The sequence below is a fragment of the Drosophila novamexicana genome, unplaced genomic scaffold (assembly GCF_003285875.2).
Source record: "Drosophila novamexicana strain 15010-1031.04,08,12 unplaced genomic scaffold, DnovRS2.1 tig00000193-arrow-pilon, whole genome shotgun sequence".
Lineage (NCBI taxonomy): Eukaryota > Metazoa > Arthropoda > Insecta > Diptera > Drosophilidae > Drosophila > Drosophila novamexicana.
The window spans coordinates 6,536,963-6,559,159 of NW_020824787.1; the positions used below are offsets into that span (position 1 = coordinate 6,536,963).

Consider the following 22,197-nt stretch of genomic DNA (forward strand, 5'->3'; position numbering starts at 1 on the left):
ACAATGCCCATTGCAACTTATTGCTGTGGCTACTTTTAATACACTAAATTAACTTTTCGGGCGATTCACTCATTCCAAATGCCGCCCACAAAACCCACCCACGATTTGTCAAGCAAGACGCGGATTCTATCTGCCGTTTATCTCGCCAGTGTTGATAAATAGCTTTGTGGTAATTAATTTGGCGTGAATGAAGTGCAGGGAATAGAACAAAAATCAAGTATAAAACAAGTATATGCCAGTCTTGGTAAATACAAATAATTTAATTCTCATTGCTGTCAAATCAGATTATTTAAATTTACCTATATCTATATAGAGTGTCTGTAAAGAAGATCATGCAGTTCAACTCTTCAAAAGATGGGAGTAGAAAGCAGAAGGGATATTTAAAGTAGAATATGTATATAAACACATTGTGAGCACAACATAAGATATCCAGATATTTATGGTGTAAAACTCATTTTTAACAACTCAGATACTTGAAGCTGTAAAGTATTCCACAATTTTTCCAGCGGCTTGAGCTTCGCGTAAATCACAAATTCTATTTTCAATAGAATATTAGGGCATCAAAACATAAAATGCCTGCCAATGTTCATAAATAGGCTGGCAATAATATGAGTCATATAAATATAACAAAAATTATATCAATTTGCTTCCTCGCTATAACTCGATGATTAGGCAAATTTTTGTAAAAATGTGCCGGACAAATGATTAGCATCCATCGACCCTCTCAGGTTGCTGACATCGTCGGCTAAAGCAACAAGAAATCTAAACAAATCGAAACGGGTTTACAGTTTGAAGGGGGTCTACCCGGGCTTGGCTAAATATTCAATTAGTTTCTCAAAAACAAAATGTGATATAAAAAGACAAATGCTGACCGTAGACAAAATAGTCACAAAGGCAACCAACAATTGCGTAGATCGTCAAGCAATATGAAATTCGTCGTAAGTTTTATAACAGCATACATCAGAACGTACTTAGAAAAGTCGCATTTTTAGCTGCTCATCTTCATAGTTCTCATGAGTTTTGCCTGTTCAGCGGCTCAATTTGGATTCTGGAACGCCTTAGGTGAGCAGCAACAGCAGCAGCAGCAGCAACAGGAGGCTGGCTCGGGACAACAGCAGCAACAGCAGGTGGAGAAATTTGAAATAGACAGTCCATTCGGTGGCGGCATCGAATTCATCCAGGAGCAACAACAGCAGCAACAACAATCAGTTGGCGGTGCTCAGCAGCAGCAGCAGCAAACGGAGGACGAGCTGCTAATAAGAGGACCCTTTGGCGGCGGCATCGAGCTGGAGCTAGGACAACAGCAACAGCAGCAGCAGCAAAATGGCGGTGGGCAGCAACAATAGCAGCAGCAGCATCAGGAAAATCTTTTTGAATTTTTTGGATGAATTCCTAATTCTTTCCAAAGAGTGGAATTTATTATGAGCCAGTAATTAAAGGCCTCTAAAAAGCCTTGCCATTTACTCAGATGAGCTCTCAGAAAATAGTACAAACTAGTTCTTTGATCACATAAGTCAAAGAAAACAAAAATATTTGGAAAATATTTGTAAACGTAAATATATATAAATGAATTTATTAATGAGTTTCGAAAAAAAAGAAACATGCGCTCATTCAAAAGAAAATCCGACAGAGAAACTCTTAAATTTGGAACCCAGAAATTTGGACAAAATTGAATCGGAACTTTTTTTAAAGTTAATATATTTTCTTTTTTTTTTATTTTAATTTTAAACCCAAAGAGTCTTCATATGGAAAGCAGACCTTTTTAATATTTTATCATCATTTAATGAGCTAAACTGAGCTCTTCTGCTGCTGACCAGATAATTTAACTGAATGAACCTAATCCAACTACATTTTATTCATAATTCAATTGCGTTGCTAAATCTGTTAATAAGCTACCTTTAGAGGCAACTATAGATCCGACTCGGTTGGAAACGGATGCGGCAATGCTAAGGCAACCTATCAACACATCCTGCTACCGCTTAGACACCTTCAAAACTTTTCTCATTATATGAATCCGCACACATACATCCATAGAAGTTACCTGCTGCCAGCTTCCTGCCAGAATAGCAGTGCTCCCCTCCTGCCCCTGCTGCTGCCCCTGCTGCTGCTCCTGCTGCCACAATGCCAGCTGAACGCATCGGCGCTTTCAATGACTTCCGTCAGCGCCGACACACTCGACGTGTAAATTTGCATTTGCTTCTAATTACGTAGAACAGCAAGGTGTGAGAAGAAGCTGGAGGTAGAAACTGTTCGAAGGCCGAGCTGCTGCCACGCCCTGCAGCCAAAGAACGCCCGCATTAGGAGCAGCAGACGCTTGCGGCAATTGCAATTTAGAATTTCAATTATATTTATATTTTTTATGAGGGCTTGCCAACCCCTCACCAGCCCCTTCCCACTCGCACACCTAGAACACACGGAAACACTACAAATCAAGTGCCACGCACGCAAATTTCCTTTAATTAAAACGAAACTTTTAAGAGTTTCGCCTGCGGCTCTTCTTCAGCCTTGCCCGAATGGCAGCTGCATCCGTATGCGTATCAGATCTGCATCTGCATCTGCATTTGGTAAGCACCGGAAAATTGCTTGGCTTCAACTTAGGAACTTAAGGCTAGGCGATGTCATCTGCCAGTTGTAGTATTTGTTGCCAGGCCAAGTGCACATAACTTGACGCCAACTTTGGCAAGAGTCTTTCGCACGGTAAAGTCAAAAAATAATGATGCCTGCACAAGGTGTGAAAACTTTCATTTTAATAGAGAACCAGCTCTTGACTAGTTTTTTAAATGTTTAAATACTGGATCTTGTTGCGAAAAGGTTTCAAACCAAGTCAATTTGAATTCATTTTCCGGTATAGGCCGAACTTTAGGCCAAGAAAATGAAACTGTACTAAAAACACGAATCAAAGTTAGTTCGAACAAAATGGAAATACCAGGACAAGGCGCAGTCAAGATTCGTAAGATTGCCCTGATAACGTTGAAATGGAAGATATAAGTTTTGCGGAGCTCTATCTGAGGATTACGTCTTGGCTTTCTTAAACTGAAAAAATGGATTCAAGTAGGCGGTGAAAATTGTGAAATTGTCTTATTAAAATAATTGTTGAACCACTTGACGTACTATATTTTATACAACACTTGCATTCTGCAAACCCCAAACAAAACGTACATTTTTGGAAATTCGAAGAAAACCTTATAGAAGAAAAAGAGAAACGCGTTGACTTGAGAGTTCGTTGCAAGTTCGTAAGCCAACAAAATACCCGTAGGCAAATGTCCTGGATGGGAAAACGCGGCTATCTATTGTGCGGCGATATTTGAGTAGTTGATCAGGATATCATTGGATTGATTGCCATTCGCAGAGTTAACGTTTGGAGCACAAAACCTAGGCACAACACTCGGATAACAGACTCAACCAGCTTAGCTGCAAACGGTTTGTTACGAAACAAATTTTGTTTTATTTGCCAATCATAAATAGGTTTTGTCATATATACACAGACGCTGCTATATGGAATTGCTAGCGATTGGCGACAAGATCAATATAAGACGATCCGACGGATGCATACAGTCCGCGAGAGTCGGATTGAAGAGTATCGAGCGACAAATTGTGACCGTTGAATGGACACAGGGCAGCAAGGTTAAAGGTAAGGAAATACCCTGGGGCTCTGTATTGGAGCTGAATCCGTCATTAGCAAAGGTCAAACAGAAATTGCCGCTGGAAAAAAAGGTAGAACAGCAGCCGAAAATGGAATCAAAACCGCACAATCTATCCGGCTACAATATGTATCGCAAGAAGGCCACAAACAGCCCATATAAGAAACGCCTGCGCGCCGGCAATCGCTGCGATGGGGGCACCAATTCGCCGGCTGTTATAAAGCCATTGAAGCCGCCAATTCATGCCGTGTTGGGCGTTGTCAATCCGGCAATTAATACGGAACTGACGGCGGTCAAGGGCACATCGAGCACTTCGAGCGTTCGGCGCTGCTCGAGCGTTGTCCGCGAGGTGGAACGATTGAAGGAACAGCGGGAACGTCGACGCGCCATGCAGGCCGAGCAGCGGAAGGAGCAGTGCGCCCTGAAGAGTAAAGACCCGGGTAATCCCAACTGGGAGGTGGCCCTAATGGTGCGCAATTATCGTGATCAGCTGCAGCTCAATCCGTTGCGCTACTTGAGTCCGCGCGGTGCTCGCGTCCAGCAGATCACCGTCTGCGTGCGGAAGCGTCCAATGAGCCGGCGCGAACTGCAGGCCAAGGCCGTCGACATTATATCGGTGCCCAGCCGTGATTCGCTGATCATTCACGAGCTACGCAACAAGGTGGATCTGACCAAGTTCTTGGAGCACCACAAGTTTCGCTTTGACTACACCTTCGACGAACAGTGCAGCAATACTCTGGTCTATGAGCACACAGCTCGTCCACTGATTCGCACCATGTTCGAGGGCGGGAATGCCACCTGTTTTGCCTATGGCCAGACGGGCAGCGGCAAAACGCACACCATGGGCGGCGAGTTCTGTGGAAAGGTGCAGGATTGCACAACAGGCATTTATGCTCTGGCCGCCAAGGATGTGTTCGCCGAGCTGGCCAAGCCGAAATATCGTGATATGGGCGCCAGTATCACATGCAGTTATTTTGAGATCTACGGCAGTAAGGTAAAATACAAAATGTTCATCGATCAAATAGGGCTGCAAAATTATCGATAGTTGCTGTAATCGATAAGTTTGATGGACTATAAATTTAAGCAGCGATAGCAATATTACGCAATATTATACCAGAGATTTAGTGTGCCTAGATGATCGATAGTTGCGACAGTCGATACTTTATCGGCTATCGAAATTGAAAGCTTATCGATAATTCTTGCTATTTATACTATGAATAGTGTTGTTTTATTTAAGATATAATTTTATTTGTTCATAAGGATCATTTAGGGCTTAAAAAGTTTTATTGTATGTACAAAAGCTATCGATGCGGATGATCGATAGTGTATCGATAGCTTTCCATCTGTTTTCCAACCGTAACCCAACCTACCTAATTAGGTTTTCGATTTGCTGCTGCCGGACAAACCGATGCTGCGCGTCCTGGAGGATGGACGCCAACAGGTTGTAATTTGCGGCCTGACCAAAATGCCAGTTACTAAGGTGGAGGATGTGCTGGGCATCATCGAGCAGGGCAATCGGGAGCGTACCTCGGGCCAGACATCTGTGAACATCAAATCGTCACGCTCGCATGCCGTCTTCCAGATGGGCCTGCTCATGCCCGATCAGTGGGAGCCGTGCGGCAAGTGCTCCTTTGTGGATCTGGCTGGTAATGAGCGTGGCGCGGACACACAATCGGCCAATCTGCAGACGCGTCGCGAGGGCGCCGAAATCAATAAGTCGCTGCTGGCGCTGAAGGAATGCATTCGTGCCTTGAGTCGCCATTCGAGTCATTTACCGTTCCGTGGCTCCAAGCTGACGCAGGTGCTGCGGGATTCATTCATTGGCGGCGAGCAGAACAAGACATGCATGATAGCCATGATATCGCCGGGTCTCAGCTCCGTGGAGAATACGCTCAATACGCTGCGCTATGCGGATCGTGTCAAGGAATTGGTGGCCAAGGAAGAAGATCCTCTAGAAGCTGACTACGATCAGCCAGTTAAAATTGATGAGAAGAACTCCTCGATTGATGACGATGTCAAGCATGACACAGAGTCCTGTCCGGAGTCTGATGTCTCCGAGTCGGAGGAATTTGACACCGAACTTATGGACGAGCCCAGAAGCTTTGTTGACTTCAACTCCAGCCAAGCCTCGGAGGGCAACAGTTCATTTCGTAAATGTGACAGCAATCAAGACCTGAGCGATGCCGACGCCGACGTCGATGGCGATGGCGATGGTGACGGGGAAGTTGACCCCGAACTAGGCATTCAGATATCCGAAGTTGTTATGCAGCACGATGTACTGTTTGAGTTTTTCTCTAATTTCAAGATGAATTTTGAGGAGGTTCTAGCCGATCCCACAACCCTGGACAAGAATTTGCGTCTATCCAAGTTTCTGCTGGAAGCGGAGCCTACTCTATGCGAACTGGAATCCCTTGTGAAGCATGCCCATAAGCTTGTCACCACCTACAATTCCCAGCGATATTTGGAGGGTGAACTGGATGACGGACAACAGCTTTCAGATTAGGGCTAACAAGTTAGAAAGACGCCAGCAAATCATCAAAAACAATTTATTTATTTTCTATCGTACGTCATATTGTATTATTTTTGCTTTGAGGATCTTCTAAATAATAATATAAATTTAATAAGAGGCAGTATATGAAAATTAAAAGCTTTTTTCTTTAAGATTTCGCATATTCTGCAAATATCTGTGAGATACAAATGTAGCTTTTAGGAAGTAAAGAATTTGTATCTACTATATTGCAGGACTTGGTATATGCACCTATTTGTAAGTACATTTTAAATATTGTGTAACAAATGGGTCAAAAAAGAAAGAATTGGCAAAAATGTTGCCCATAGTGCAGAAATCGGCAGTGTATAGTTTATTATAAATATATATAGTATATATAGAGGTACGATTATATGATAGAATAGTTTGGACCTTAGTAGAGTATTTTCTAGTCGACATTTCCAGCTTGGAAACTCCTGTTAACCATTGCAAAGGTTGTCGATAACTTTCAAGTTATAAATATAATATATTTTATCGTTATTTCTTAGAATGGTAAGAATGATAAATACCCAGTTATCGATAATTACTTAAATCTGTTATTAATAGTAAAAATATATATTTAAATATAACTTATTTTTATAAGGTTATAATTCAATATGTCTAGAAATATCCCAAAACTTTCTCATATGTATTTAATGACTATTTCTTGTTCATTTTATTTTTTTAGGATGGGCTCGTGGATAGAGGCGCGCTTAATGTTGATCCCGTCACACTTCTATCAAAACTGAATTCAGTTTTTTTTATTTTTACGCATATTTGCCGAAAGTGCACTTGAAAGGACTTTTGCCTCACCCGGTGAGTGAATGCAGTGCGAAAACTTTGTGCTCGTATTGAAGCATATTTCTGAGGGGGGAGAGAGGCATGAGATATGAATATGGGGTAGTTGGGCTTATCGCAATGCGAAACGTCTACGCGATGGCAGTCAATTGCTCATTGACTTGGCGCCCCAATGCCGCCGGCTGGTGAGTTGAGAGATGTGAGTACCGAGTACCAAGCACCGGGTCCTAAGTCCTGGTAACATGCCAAAGCCGAAATGCAGCTGTGGCGGCGACAACAAGGACAACCGCATGAGTTTGAGTTTGAGGCTGCTGAAAAGCAAAGTTCGGGGCAATAGATACCCAGGCAGGAATGTGAGTTTTGGTTTAGTTGGAGTTTAGTTTACGTGCGCGTGGGTTTCAAGCTGTGCGCGCACATAAGTTTGCGGCTTAAGCATGTGAAATTCATAAGTGCTAGCACAGCCGGATGGCAGCCAAAACGAGCCCCCATCCCCATCCCCCACCCGCACTCGCACTCGTATTCGCACTGGCATTCGCCCACAAAACCAGCTTACGCTTAACCCTTCGCGTTTTCACCTGTATCCGTATCCACACATAAAATACAGCACTGGCTAATGCATTGCCAGCCACCTTTTAAATAACCCCAACACGCAGCGGCAAGAGGCAGTCAAAAAGTTGCCACATGAAAAGTTTAAAATTAAATGTAGCTGGATTTTCTAGTTGAATTCCCTCTCATCCTTTTTTTTTTTCGCCAAGCCCCAACCTTATGCTGCGAACAGGGTAAATTAACTAGAGCAGACAGCTGCCTGTGAGAAAGAGTATTTGTATAGATTTAGAAGTATTCTGAATTAATCATTTCAAGTACTCAAACATTTGAACATTTTTTTGTGTGATTTTTTTGTGCTTTCTTTTGAGTGAAAAACTTGCGTAGAATCTGATAATTTTTTTAACTATCTGATATATAACTATATTTTTTTAAACCTTGTCTAAAATCGAGTGTCATTCATAACTATCTATTTTAATATGGCGCTAAATTTAATTTCAGAGTTTTCTCTACTTTGCATACTTGAAAATTTCGACCGCATGTTGCGGCTAATTATGCTTTGGCCTAATGGAATATAATTTGAACAAAATTATTGAAAATTGACGGTAATTGAAATGAATTTGAACAAATTTGAATGCATGGCCATGTGTCGTGTTGGGCGACCATCAAAATGCCGAAAAGTGTTCAAACCAGACGCCGAGTCAATGGCACGCGACACAGAAGGGTTGCAAGGACTGCAATTTGAACTGGGCGGGAGGAGTCCAAAAGCACCTATTAGACATTTTACTCAAGCTGTGGAAATTACTGAGACGCTGCCTATGATTAGGGTACAGTGTTGTGGATTTTGGGATATGCAAAGTTAAAGAACACATCGACTGACATTTGCCGTAAGGATATGAAAAGCGAACACCTGAAGTGACACGAAGCTGGCAAACGTAAGTTTTTTGTTTATATTTCTTTAATGTAGTATATTTTCTTTTCGAATATCAATATTTATGATCAAGCTATATTCTTTTACTGACTTAATTTTGGCATATAAATTACACTACCAAATTTAATTGCACTTTTAGCCGTTCCCCTAAATATCTTATTAGCTAAGTTCTAGGTTTCCCATTTGGAAAACTATTTTAATATTTCCTAGAGTTAAATATAAATTAGAATGCTATTTTTGTACAAAGGAAGACAAATACTCAATAATCGCTCAATTGCTATAATAATATATATACCATATATATCGCGGCTAAAAGTGGGCATACGTCATTTGCTTTGGTTCGTAAACCTGCTCTTTTTCCAGAACCATAAACCCAGCTTAAATATTGCTGGGATCCCCTAGATAGTTGTGTTTTCTATGAAAGAAAGCCCTTGACGATTAAACATGAATTCTGGACCATAAATCGGTTCGGTTTACTGCCTTTGATCTCTATGTTTCAATTGATTTTGCCCGTACGCGGAGGGTTGCCGGCTAAATAAACTCAATAAATATAAAAATAAATTAACTGCAACTAAATGAGCCAAATAAATTCATTTACCGCTTACACACGTCACTAGTGCAATTGCAATCCACAGCGGGGTTCCGCCCTCAGCTCTTACCCCTCTTGCCACGCCCCTTACACTTACCCAGCCCCACGCCACACCAACACGTATTCAACAAACTCAATTGCTGGCGGCTACCCTAGCGCACTGGGGGAAAAGCCGAGTGCAGCTTGCACTTTGGGAAGTCAAGCTGCAAAGACAGCAACAACAACAACAACAACAACAACAACAACAACAACAACAGCAACAATAACAACAACAACAACAATTGCCAAGGCGACAGTCGAGAGTCAGACGGGTCACATTCTATCCGCTGCCAGCTGCAGGTGATTTCTTTACACTCCTCGCGCCCCTCCCCTCCCCTCCATTGGCTGTGCCTTCCCTCACCCCTGTCAATAGTAACTACTTCATGGCTGACAGAATTTCGTTTGCTTTGCTCTTGTCAGGCAACTCTCAAAAGTATCTTTTAACTAATCCAATTGGGATTTTTCTGACGATACGTAAACATCTATGGTATCAAGAAATTTCAATTCATTGCAATGAATCTATTTACCAAACGTTTATTAAGTCAACATTTTAAGAGTTTTATTAAATAAAATATCACACTTACAATTGATAAAAGTCATCTATTGTGGGAAGTTACTCGCAACTGGCACTTGACTTTAAGGTTTAAGGTTAAGGTTTAAGGTTATAACTTCTTAAGTTTATGACAAACAAAAGGTTAAAAGATGGAATAAAAACAATCATTTCTGATTTTTTTTTCAGAATCAGAAAAGAAGAAAAATTTATCAAATGGCCTATGCATAAGAGATCAAAGGAAATCTTACTTCAGGTTAGTTTTATTATGTTCTCAATTCCAATTGAATCCGAAAATTGGATTTAACTAAAAGTTAAGTAAAAGCTTTAAAGCTTTAAAGCTCTTTTCTATTATATGGGATTGGTGATCCAAATACTGAAGTGTTAAGAGAGTGCCAGGCATTAAATCTGAAGGACTCACAAATATATATATATATCCTCCTTCAAGTGGAAATTGCATTTGTGTTCAGAAAATATCTATTAGAAACTAGTCTATCAAGCTCTTCAAAATAGTCTAGTCTCTGAGTGCAAGTTTTGGACTAAGCCCAAGTTGTTTTGGCTTTCTTAAAGTAGATTTATAAGAAAATCCATTTTCTGCGGCCTCGCATTCGATATGGTGCGTAGTTCTTTGGCCAATTGTGTTCTCATGGCCAATTGTTATGGCCAAAGTTTTGCTGTTTTGTGTGTCTAAGCCAAAATCGCCAAAACTCTAATGAGTGTTATCGCCCAAAATCTGAGTCGTTGCCATATTGAATGCTCTGTGTTGTGTGCGGTCTCTTCCTAGGGCTGGCACCAAGTTTCCATCCCATATTCCCCTCCTCCGTGCACCGCATCAAACTCATTAAGCGCAAACCCTTTGGCTGCTCTCTGCGCCAATTTCGGTTTGGCTGGTAATGACTTCATCTTTGTGGCTCTTACTCTCAGTGTGAGGACAATTTGGCAGCGCTCGCATTGCCCATTGCCCTGGTGTCTACCAGCAACAGCAACAACAACAACAACAATTATAAGAAGTAAAAGTGCTTTGGTGTAGACTGCTCGATCGGCAGATACCCTGTCTCCAGCTTCTAGTTATATTAGTGCATCGTTCGAATCATGAAGATACAGTGAAGGCTATCATGAACGGACAGCTCCCATAATTGCTTCAATCTCGAAAACCGTTCAAAATGTATTTTCCATACGAAATGCGTTTTCATAAATGTACATCTTCCATAATTGAAACAACAAACCGTGTCTGTGGCTGTCCGCTTGTGGGAGCCTTCACTGTAGATACTTGAAGGCTTTCGCCTGCTGTTGCTTGATACACAAACACCTTATGCACCTTTCAATGGCTACAGGGTATTATAATGGCAACAACAACAATAACAGCAGCAAGCACACAAAACGCAACATTCGCAACTACAAACAACTTTTTAATTGCAATTAAATACGTAACAAGTTTTTAGTTGTAAGTGCGCAGAACTTCGCCTCACTTCGGAGTTTTCACAGTGGCCATTGCTGTTGCTGTTGTTGTTGTTGTTGTTGTTGTTGTTGTTATTGTTGTTGGTCCGCTTCTTTCTCTTCTTCTTGTTCTTGCGGTTTGCTATCGACAACAGCTATCTCTCGTATATACATAACTATATGAAATTGCCATTGTCTGTATGCGTGGGTTTGAGTGTGTGTGTGCGTATGTGTGTGTGTGTGTGCCAGTTCGTGTTGTCTAAAATTGAGTTGTGCTCTTTGGGGTTTTAATTGTTAATTGTTAGCTGAAGCCCCAACGATGACAACTTGCGTCCCCAAAGCGAGTGCGATTATTGACGTGTTTAATGGCCAAAAGCGGAAACGAATTGCTTCTGCCAAGGATTAGAGCTTCAAGAGCTTAAGCCCGTAAGCTAACCACCCAAGTTTCAGGGCAATCAAGCAATAACGCATTTTAAATGCAAAGCGTATTATTTAGAGAATTATTTTTGTGTGCTCATAATGCACTTCCAGTTGCTCTTCGGTGTCTTTTAAGGTCGTTGGATTTAGGCGGAGTCCTTTGTTGGGAATAATACTCTAAGTAAGTGGCTCATATTTACTTGCAGCTGGTTCAGGGATAGTATATTATCTATAGAAGGTATCTTAGTCAGGATTTAGTTGGGTGTTTACTTGGATATAGATAGAGTGGACGCTCGATTATTGGAAACCTCAATTACTTATACCCATACCTATAACTATACCCATACCTATAACTATACCTATATCTATACCTATACCCATAAATATACCCATACCTATAACTATACCTATACCTATACCTATACCCATATCTATACCCATACCTATAACTATACCTATACCTATACCTATACCTTTTCTGTTTTATCTAGCTAATAATCTAGCTAATTTTCAATTATGCCCTTCATTCATGGCTCGCCTGCCACGCCCATATATTTGATTTCTGCTGCTGTCTAAATTAAGTCAGTTACTGCTTCTTCTTCTGCTTTCTGACATATAGTAGCGAACAGTTGTCAGTTATATGCCAGACTCGTATTCATATTCACAAAACATTATTTTACCTCATATATGAGAGTACTTTGACAGGCCAAAAGCCGAAATTGCATATTTTTATTGCATATATTGTTGCTTTTGTGGCTTTTGTTTGGCTGTCAGTCAGTCAGTCTGTTTGGCCATTGTTGGCAATTATTCAGATTTTGTTTGCATTTTATGCATAAATAAATCCTCAAATTACGACTCAAAACTCGAAATGCAAAGGCATACAGCTGTCAGGCATCGAGTACGGCAAATCTACTTAGACTCTGGCATCGAGTACGCAGAGTAAGCACTAAAATGCAGCTGCCTGTCATTAGACGCCGCCCCATTCCACCCGTTCCCCGATATCACCACTAATTTAATCAAGTTATGTAACAGGCAAAAGCCCAAAGCATTTATTTTTTATATCCTTGCTGAGGGTATTTTATTTTTATAACAATTTTTGTAACGCAAATCCGAGTATGTACATCCAAGTCCGTCTAATTGCATGTCGGAATTACGGTGTCTTCTAAATGTCGATGATTTATTATATTATTTATTTATTTTAGCAAACTAATTTGAATTTAATTTTCATTATATTGGAAAACTAATGAAGTTCATCTTTGACAATTCTATTTAATTTTATCATTATAATCATTCATCATTAAAAAATAGAGGAAGCAATATTCTGAATTTTATATCGTTAAAGATGTAAAAACATTGTCAAACAACAATTAGAAAACATCTGTTCTAGCAATATACGATTTTTATCGGTTAGGAATAAAAATTATGCGAAAATATTTCCAAATTGATTCGTATTCACTTGGAGTCCAGAATTCAAAAATGAAAACGAGTTAAAATGTGCCTTATTTTTCAAATATATCGAAATATAATACGATCCCCAAACTATGGAAAACTTTCTTATAAAAAGACTAATTCCGATATCCTAGCCATTTCCTGCTAGGGTATTAGCTCTTCGATATTTAGAAGATAGTCTTTCTTTCTGTTTTTCATATTTTCTTAATTTTATTTTTATTCGCTTTTTGTTTTTTCTTAAGCTCGAAATGTGTATATGGAGAAATTACGTTGGCTAACAACTTTGGCAGCGCGGCCTTTATGTAAATTGGCCGGCAAATTAGTGAAGAAAACCCGCGGACAGGTTGGGCAGGCATCCACTTAAAGGTGTGGCCCAAGTCGTTCGACCTGCCCAATGACCTGTGCCCCTCCGGCCAAGTGGTCGTCATAAAGTTTCATTAGATGTAAACGTTAAGCGGCAACCGCAACAGCAACAACAGTATCAACAACAACAACAACAACAAAGACCACAAAGACAACGTTGTCATCTTTTAATTTGTATTTAAATGAAACGGTAGATCAACAAACAACGACAAAGACAAGGACACACGGCAGAGGACATGTTGAGGGTGTGCTCAAAACGTTATTATCCAGATGGTCATAATCGGCTAATTCCTTGCCTGGGGTCACACCATCACACACAAACACACACATACACACCTAATCCGAGCGAGATAATAACTTGAAGGGTATGAGGATACGCAAAATACTCGTATTACTTGAGTCGGAAAAAAAGATCCCAAAAATATATGTAAGTACAAGAAACAAATTTACTATAAAACTAAAATTTAATTTGGTAATGGAAATCAAAATTGTGAACCTTGAACTGATTCAAAGAACTAGAACAGAACCAGTTAAAACGTGAAATTCACAGAACTGAAATTAAGAACATATATTATTTGTAAAACCTGTGAGATAGATAAAAAGATAATTGGTCTTAAATTATCGTGTCTGGCTAAATCAATCTTTAGACGGAATTGCGAACTAGTTCATTGAAATGAAAATAAACCGTATGTTAGTATATTCCTTAACAGATAGATAAGTTAATGAAATATAGCTATCTTAAAAATTCCGTTCCCAGAATCAAACTTTTAAACCAATTTAAAATCTTAGAAGGATATAAGAGTTTAAAAATTATTATTATTATTATCTTTTTTAGGACATAATAATTATTATTGGTGTTATCATTATAATGATAGCTCCAAATAATTGCTTCATTAGGAAGTGAGCAATTGAATAGTTTCTAGCGCCTTGATTTGAAGGACTTTTGTTTTGAACGAACTTTAAGCTAGTTCCAGCTAATCATAAATCGAACAATAAGCTTAATAGAGTTAACCAGTTCCACTCATTGCAATCTTTGAACTAGTTCACACCAATACAACGCCCACAATGGAAGCGAAGACGGCAGCTTCGCACAATTCCCTTTTGGCCTTTTGCCGTCCTTTCCATCGTCTTTTGCCTTTGGCATTGCCATTTCCTACTGCAGCAGTAAAAATGACTGCACACAGCTGTGCTTCATGGCTCTGCGACGCTACGGCAGTAAGATTTTATTAGCGGTGGTATTAGCAGCGACAGCGACAGCGACGGGGACGGGGACGGCGACGGGAACACCCTCCACCTCTGCCCCCACCTGAGGCCACAGTGGTTGACGTTGCATATTAATGCAGGCATAAAAATATTTACAACTTTTTTATGCAGCTGAATTTTTGGCAAATTTAATATAATTTCTGGTCGTTTAATGAGACCATTGAAAAATGTTTTTCTCGCGCGCCGACTCATCAGAAATGCTGAAGAGCCGTGGCTGGAGGAGCCAAAGGGGGGGAGGGGGCAACAACAAGTGTTGCGGCCATTATGGCCTTAAGGCCTGGCCCGGGCAGTAAAAATTGGCAGAACAAACATTATGCAAAGTACGAGAAATGGCCATAAAAACGCAAGCAGCTAAAAGAAACGCACTTTTCGACCACTGTGCCGGGCTGCTCTTTTGTTTTTTTGTTATTTTTTTTTTTTGGTTTTTGCATAGGTTGAGCTGAGAATTCGTTGGCTTGAGTTTTTGTCTTTCCACTAATCCAAAGCTGGCGAGCTCGCAAATTCCAATGCCTGGTTTCTGTCATGTGCAAAAGCTGGTGGGCGTTTTTGGGGGGCGTGCCATAAGCGAAAGGATTATACAAATAAAAATAAAGACCAGCCGAGAGGTGTTATAAATTTGGGACAGCAGGTGAAAACAATTTGGTCTATAAACTTTTCGCTTAGCAGCAAACCAAGCGAGGGGGGAGGGGGGGCAGGAACCCACGACCCACAAGCCGCAGCCTGGGCCTGGGTCTGACTTCTGTTTTTGGCCCATGCGGTTTGACGCAAAACAGAGTCCGAATGTTGAACGCAGCAGGAAAAGGACCAAAAAGGACAATGCTGAAGACAAGTGCCGTTTTTTTTGCCTTCATATTTATGCATATCACAAACATATTTTTGTCATTATTCGGAAAATGAAAAAATATTGAAAGAAATATGAGGTACCGCCCGTTCCGCTTCTGGCCGCAATTGTTTGATTTATGAAAACATTACCTTTTTGTTATAAATCATTCTACCAATATTTACAAATAATTATAATATCTTGTAAATGTTAGGAACTAGAAATAATATCGGCATTTGCGAAAATTTCCATATGACGCCCGTACTTTAAAGTTCTTTCCGGTTTCGCCCATTTAATAACTTTTTCCGATCCCAACTATAGTTAGGAATAAGAAAGTTTTAGTAAGCTAGGTGCTAGGTACAATTGTTAACAAAGCGTTTCAGGGGTCTAACTCCTGACGTTTTGGAGAGCAGCAGAGCTGGAGAGTGAGTTGAGATATATTTTATATAATAATCTATATACAGCATTTAGAGTTCGCCTTGGATGCCTGATAGCAAGTTCTAGCTGCATATCGCCCTTAACTCTATAGAATATAAATATCGTAATGCATTTATTGGACTGATCTATGGGCAAAGGCAACTAAATAAAAAGACGAAAAAAAAATAGACAGGAAATAAGTGAAAGAAAGTGCCACAATGACAGCCATTTCTCATGTTAGACGTGCTTTTTATGTGCACGGAAATTAAAGTAATCATTTTTTATAGCGCGAACAAACAAAGGCATTATATTTTACAACATGGCTACAAGAAAGAGAGAGAGAGAGAGAGAGAGAGAGAGAGAGAAGGAGAGAGAGAGAGGGGAAGAGACAGAGAGAGGGAGTTGCAAAACCCAAACAACGCAAACTAAAAAGCCGAAGCAAACCGCAAAATGCACTGAAGGACAATTGAGTGCAGAAATGTATATAGATGGGGCGCTTGAGAAACTTCAAGCGGATACATCGTCCAAACAACTAAGCAAACCGAGGCAAGCCCCAACAAACTAACCCCCAGACTACCCCAGAGTAAACCCGAACCCGAACCCCAACAAACTCAGCGAAGCGGCCAGCGGTCGCCACGGCATCGGATCTCGGCAAGAACAAAGGCTTTGGCAGCTGCGACAATGACAACAGTGAAATAAAAACATATAAAAACCCGTAGAAAATTGCATTAAAATCTATGGAGTGTGCATAGAGAGCGCCGTTAGTGACCCCTCTCCCCACCCCATCCACACACAAACCTCCGCCCAGCACTCGTAATGCTCAAGCCAGAATTGAAGACTGAGATGGAGACGGCGACGGCGACGGAGACCCATTATGAACTGCACGCGGGAGCACGGAGGGGGCGTGGAAATGCACTGGCTAGCGGTTGCAGCCACTAACCACCCACTCTCCGCCCTTTTCCCGCTCTCTCTCTGTCTCTTCCACGATTTCGGTTTTCGGAACTACGAAACGGCGCAATCGTGAAAAATTAAAGGAAAAAGGATATGACGCCACATTGCAACATGAACGCAAAATTGCGATTTTATTATATTTTAACAATGCACTTCGTTACGTGATTCCCACTAGAAATTGTCCTCAACATGCCTCTGCTTCAGCTGCTCCTGCTCCTCCTCCTCCTCCTTTTCCTGCTCCTGTCGCTGTCTGGGGACACTCGAACGAATGCTTCTCTAGTGCCTAGCACCAATGTTGACTATGCATGCGATCTCCTGCCGGTCTCCTGCCAGTTACATAAGTTAAAATTTCACTCACAGTCTCATATTTTATTTGTTCGAATGTCGTAAATTCATTTTATTTCTCGCATGCGCCGAGCATATTTATTAGAGAACGCATTGTTTGTTCCACAACAAAAAAATTTGTCACAATTTGTTTATCAAATGATGCCCTATTTGGGCACAAGTGAATTCCATTTGGCAAATCCATCTCTTCGCATTATGTCGACACATGCAACTTGATTGCAGCAGGCCTAGAAAGTCAATATCAAGTTGGGATTTGTTTTGCGTTTGCTCATCAAGTATTTGTACTGGAAAAGCTTATGTAATACAAGGTTTGGATATTTATATTTTATCATATTTTAATCAGTATATCTAAAACTTGCTGTTCTGACTAGCTAATTGGCAATCAAAGCACATGTGAAATGCTCACTGTAGTTTATGCGGGGTTTGGTGAATTCCACTGGCAAGCGTGGAAAAAACGCGGAAAACATTTGTATGAAAGTTTCTCCTTACCAAACGCCTTAGCATTAAATTCACTTTGTTCACACTTGTTTCACACTTTTCGCAGTATCCATCCTTGCTTGGTAAAAAGGGAACTCAACAATTTCTTGTGCGATTCATAATGAATTAATAATTAAGTTAGGTAAATACACAAGTTTATGTTTAATTGTGTTTGTTAACAAATGTTGTTGTACTTGAAATGTGTGCTTAATGATTCATTCTTTGCAAATATTGATTTCTTCAAAACAATTTCGCCTGACATTTAAACTGATTAATTGACAAATTGAGCCAAACATGCGAGGCATAAATCAAATTGAAAACGAGACTTGACATTGCAGCAAAAATCAACTTGTAATCGTATAAATTTTCTTGTTGCTGTTGTTGTTGTTGTTGTTGTTGTTGTTGATGTTATTTGTTTACAATATTTATGCAACAATTAATTGCTTGCAAATGCTATAAAATGATTGCCAGCTGTCGGCTAGCTTTTCACTTTAAATGCCAAACAATGTTGGCCATAAATAATGGCCAGCAGACATACATATACATATATGCACATACGTGCCTCACTTATTACATGCCATTATTGCTTGCTTTTCATTTGTGCTTTTCCAAAAATATTATTTACACTTTATGACTTCTTTATTTAACACTAATTGCTGCCTTTCAAACACACACACGCACACACAGCAGAAGTAACCGAACACCCAAGCTTCAGTCCAACTCAAAGTCCTAAAGACGCTTCCAATAAAATGTAAAAGGCGGGCAACAAAAGCCGAGCGCAAAGAAAATTTAACAAGATGATATATTGATAGACATTGTTAAATTTCTAATGCTCTTGTAAGGGCTCCAAATATTTCCATAGGGAAAACAAGCCACAATTCAGGATTTAATGAGAGTGTACTCATAGCATATGTGTCTGCTTTTAATTGGAGGCGTCTGCTCTTTTGATAAAGCTTCAAATTTAAACAATAATATTTAATTAAAAAGTTATAATTTCTTTAAAGTTCTCTATAGTATATACTTTTTAATTAATTTATTTTATTTAAAAAATTGTTTGGTTAATTAAAAATATAGCAAATATTTCTCAAAAAGCCTAGCCTTTTAATTTATTAATTATAAAGCGAAACGTTATTCTAAGTATTAATAAATATAAGTAAGCTTAAGGCTAGGGCTCGGCTGCATTTAGCTAAAAGTTATATTTTATTAATTTTATTTTTAGCATTTCATACATTTATATTTTTTTTAAATATTTTATGTATATATTATTTTTTAAAATATTTTTGCATAATCATAAATTTGTTTTTAAGGCAACGGATTAGGTTGGGCTGTTCTTTGGAAATATAAATTGAAGTAAGCTTGAATGAAGGGTAGAATATGCCAGTTTGCGTTGTGGAATGATGCATTTTGTTATTTGCACAGTAATAGATATGACCAAGGCAGCACCTTCCAATTTTGGTGCAGACTTTAACTATGCTCACAAATTTCGCTTAGAGCTATAAAAAAAGATATATATATATATGTATATAAACAAACACAAGCATGCAGATAATGTAGCCAAAGTTGTCCTGCCTTCTTGGGTTTGTTTTAATGCCTTGCCTTAGCATATGCTTCTTTATGGTTTCTCTCGCTGGTTGTGTGTGTGTAGTTTATTTTTCTTACTTATTATTATTATTATTTTGGCGCTGGTCTTGTTGTTTTTCTTTCGTGTATGTGTGTGTGTGTGTGTGTGTGTATTTTTGTAATTAATTTCGTGCTTCGAAACATCTGCAGCTGGATTTTTACTGCAGCTTCCGCCAAATTACGCATACGCCCCGTGTAACGTGCAACTGGCAGACTTGGCTAAACTTGATGAGTTGGCTTCCTTATGTTTGTTTTGCTTGTTTTATTTAATTCTATTTTATTTTGTTTTGCTTGTTTGGATTTTTATTTTTGGCGCACAGCTCGCTTTAAGTTCTTTGCCAATTTGTCTAACTGAATTTAATGCGTAAAGCAAACATTTGCCAGCTAGGCAGACAGGCAGGCGCATAGGCATATAGACAGCCAGAGTCACACAATTGACACAACAAATTCTTGGCAATTTCGTAGGCAAAATGTGGCCCAGCTAAGCGCAGACGCTGCACCACACGGCGTATGTGCAATGTACCGTAACCGGAGGAGCAACACAGCAAGCACAACAACAACAAAATGAAGAAAAAAATAGAACAACACTGAGTACAAGCACACGGTTGTTGCTTGGGATACACATGAGCAGTTGTTGGTAGTCTGTGGTATAAGGTATTAAGTCCATACACTGCACTCAAGTATGTCATTTGAATATGCTGAACTAGTTGTAGGCAACTCAAAAGTACGCATAATAAACTAATCTTGAGAGTTTGATTAAACTTAGACATAAAGGTGAAAATTGGCTGGAATTTTGTTGTAGGCATTAGCTTTGTTTTGTAACTTATTGTTTTTAAACTTGTTCTGAAAGATCTGTAAGAAAATACTCGATTTGAAACTTTTCCTAAAGCTTTAAGTCAAAATCTATGTCCACATACACAATCTGTGCCTAGGAGTGAAAAATGGGTGGAAACTCAAGTGGCTTCATACAAAAGTATTCCACCCAATTTTAACATTTCTGGTTGAAATTTAAAATAAAACTTTTTTTGTTACAAATTATTTTGAAAATTATGTTTAAATATGCGATTAAGCGCAACATTAAAGTCATCTCTAGGGGTGAACAATGTTTGGAAAATTCAATGTTAAAATTGTGCAAGGGGCTTTGTTAACAGTCTTTATTTATTTAACTTAACCTAGAAAGGTGAAAATCGAGTGGAATATAATTGTATGAAACCTGTTGTATTGCAAGGAATTATGCTATCTTACTTTTAAAAATCAATGAGAAACTATGCGATCTGGCACTTTTTCTTGAAGCACCACATTGAAATCACCTTTAAGAGTGAAAAATGGGTGGGAAATTCAAAGTTGCAACTGTGTAAGAGCCGTTTGTCCAATATGTTCTTAGAGGCTTAATTTGTAAGTTTCATTGAAATATTTTTCGAGCTTATGAAAAAACTTAATGTGTAGGGCATTTGATAGTCGTCTTTTTTATGTTCTGTGGATCGCTCCAGTTGCATTTGCCTAACCCACCGCAATGTCGCGTTGCAAAGTAAACAACTGGTAGACCCACAGGATTTGCCGCTGGCTGCATACGAGACATTTGAAGGCGCCTTCGTCTTCGACTGGTTCCCACTTGGTGCGCAAATGTTTCCATTTTCATTTTTTTTAGGATTCACGTGCCTTTTTTTGCACTTTAGGGTTTTTGGGCTGGCATAATCTGACGCCTGTCTGGCGATCAAACACTCAAAAATCACGCGGGCCGCAACAACAATTGCTGCGTGGAGCTTGGTACGGGGACATTCGAGTGCAGGCTTCGACTAATCCTGCAGTCAGAGAGAGTTGCCGCAGATTTCGCACTTCAATTTCCGTGCGGCTGCAAGGTAAGAAATTGTTGTGCTACCAACTCAAGCTGTTTGTTGTTGCAACAGCAGCGGCAGCGGCAGCTGCTGCAATTGTAGCTGTGTCGTGTTGCATGTCGTTTCCCATTTCGATTGTGTCACTTACATGTTGCACACTCAACAAACCCAAATGCCAAACTAGGATGCGGCAAAGACGGCCAATGATTGGGAAGCGCCCAGGCAATTGCACATTGGGCACGTATGCAAACAGTTGAAGCTGGCAAAAGATGGTTGCGGGGTCGGGTGCGGCTTGGAAGGGACTGCTGTGGCTCGTTGTGCGTTTTGGTTAGACAAACTTTCAGGCTGCAATTTTGTCAGCCAGGCGGCATAAGCAAAAAAAGAAAGAAACAAGGAAAAATCAGGAAAAAAAAAATTGAAAATGACAAATTCATTCGTTCGTTTCTCGTTTCTGGTTTCTGGTTCGAATTTTCGGTTTTTTGTTCACCTCCCGAACAATTTCCGTTGCATTTTGTGTGCCAAAAATTGTATTGCAATGCCTAAATACAAAGTAAGCAGCAAACGGAATGGCTCGAAGGCCAGGAACAAACGTCTAAAGCTCTACAGATTGAGCTTCCATTGTTGTAGTTGCACTCGCAGTTGCAGTTGTTGTTGCTGTTGACTTGCCCCGAAGGTGGCTGCTACATTCAACAACATTTCCCAAATAATTCTGCACAGGAAGTGAGTCAAGTAACTAGAAACGACAATAATTTTCATGGACGGTCTGAGCTGAATATATGCATAGCCTTTGATTTGACATTTTGGAAGTGTTAACCATTTACGTTTGGTAAGTCTTACGTTTTCATTTGAATAGCCATTTAGATTAGTTTTCTGGCCCATGGATTGTGCTAGTTTGTTTCCCTTATAAACTTGTTGGCTTTTTCCAATGCTGAAAGTTTATTTACCTATTTTGTCATATCATATTTTTCTTGACTTTACACATTTTTTAAAATATTTTTACTTTTTTTTAAATCTCTTAGATTTTAAGAGGCAGAGTCACCAAACTTAACATATTTCGGGCTCGACTGCAATTGAGGAAACTTCTATTTATGTTTTTTAATTTATTTGTATTACTGCTATGTCAGGGGAGTACGTTGTGCGAGCTGCATTTGGTGTTGCTATTGCTGTTGGGTCTTACTTGTTTTAGAT

General features: G+C 39.7%; 2 protein-coding genes across 2 annotated transcripts; both read left to right on the plus strand.

Annotated features, from left to right (window-relative positions):
• Positions 1 to 905: 905 nt before the first annotated feature.
• LOC115759006 (mastermind-like protein 2) lies at positions 906 to 1,357 on the plus strand. The gene is made up of 2 exons (XM_030699813.1): positions 906 to 938; positions 993 to 1,357. The coding sequence occupies exons 1-2, from the start codon at positions 927 to 929 to the stop codon at positions 1,344 to 1,346; spliced, it is 366 nt and encodes a 121-aa protein (XP_030555673.1). The 5' UTR covers positions 906 to 926; the 3' UTR covers positions 1,347 to 1,357.
• A 1,750-nt stretch (positions 1,358 to 3,107) lies between these two features.
• Positions 3,108 to 6,243, plus strand: LOC115758861 (kinesin-like protein Klp59C). Its single transcript, XM_030699650.1, has 3 exons — positions 3,108 to 3,420; positions 3,486 to 4,635; positions 5,020 to 6,243. The coding sequence occupies exons 2-3, from the start codon at positions 3,496 to 3,498 to the stop codon at positions 6,142 to 6,144; spliced, it is 2,265 nt and encodes a 754-aa protein (XP_030555510.1). The 5' UTR covers positions 3,108 to 3,420; positions 3,486 to 3,495; the 3' UTR covers positions 6,145 to 6,243.
• The last annotated feature ends 15,954 nt before the right edge of the window (positions 6,244 to 22,197 follow it).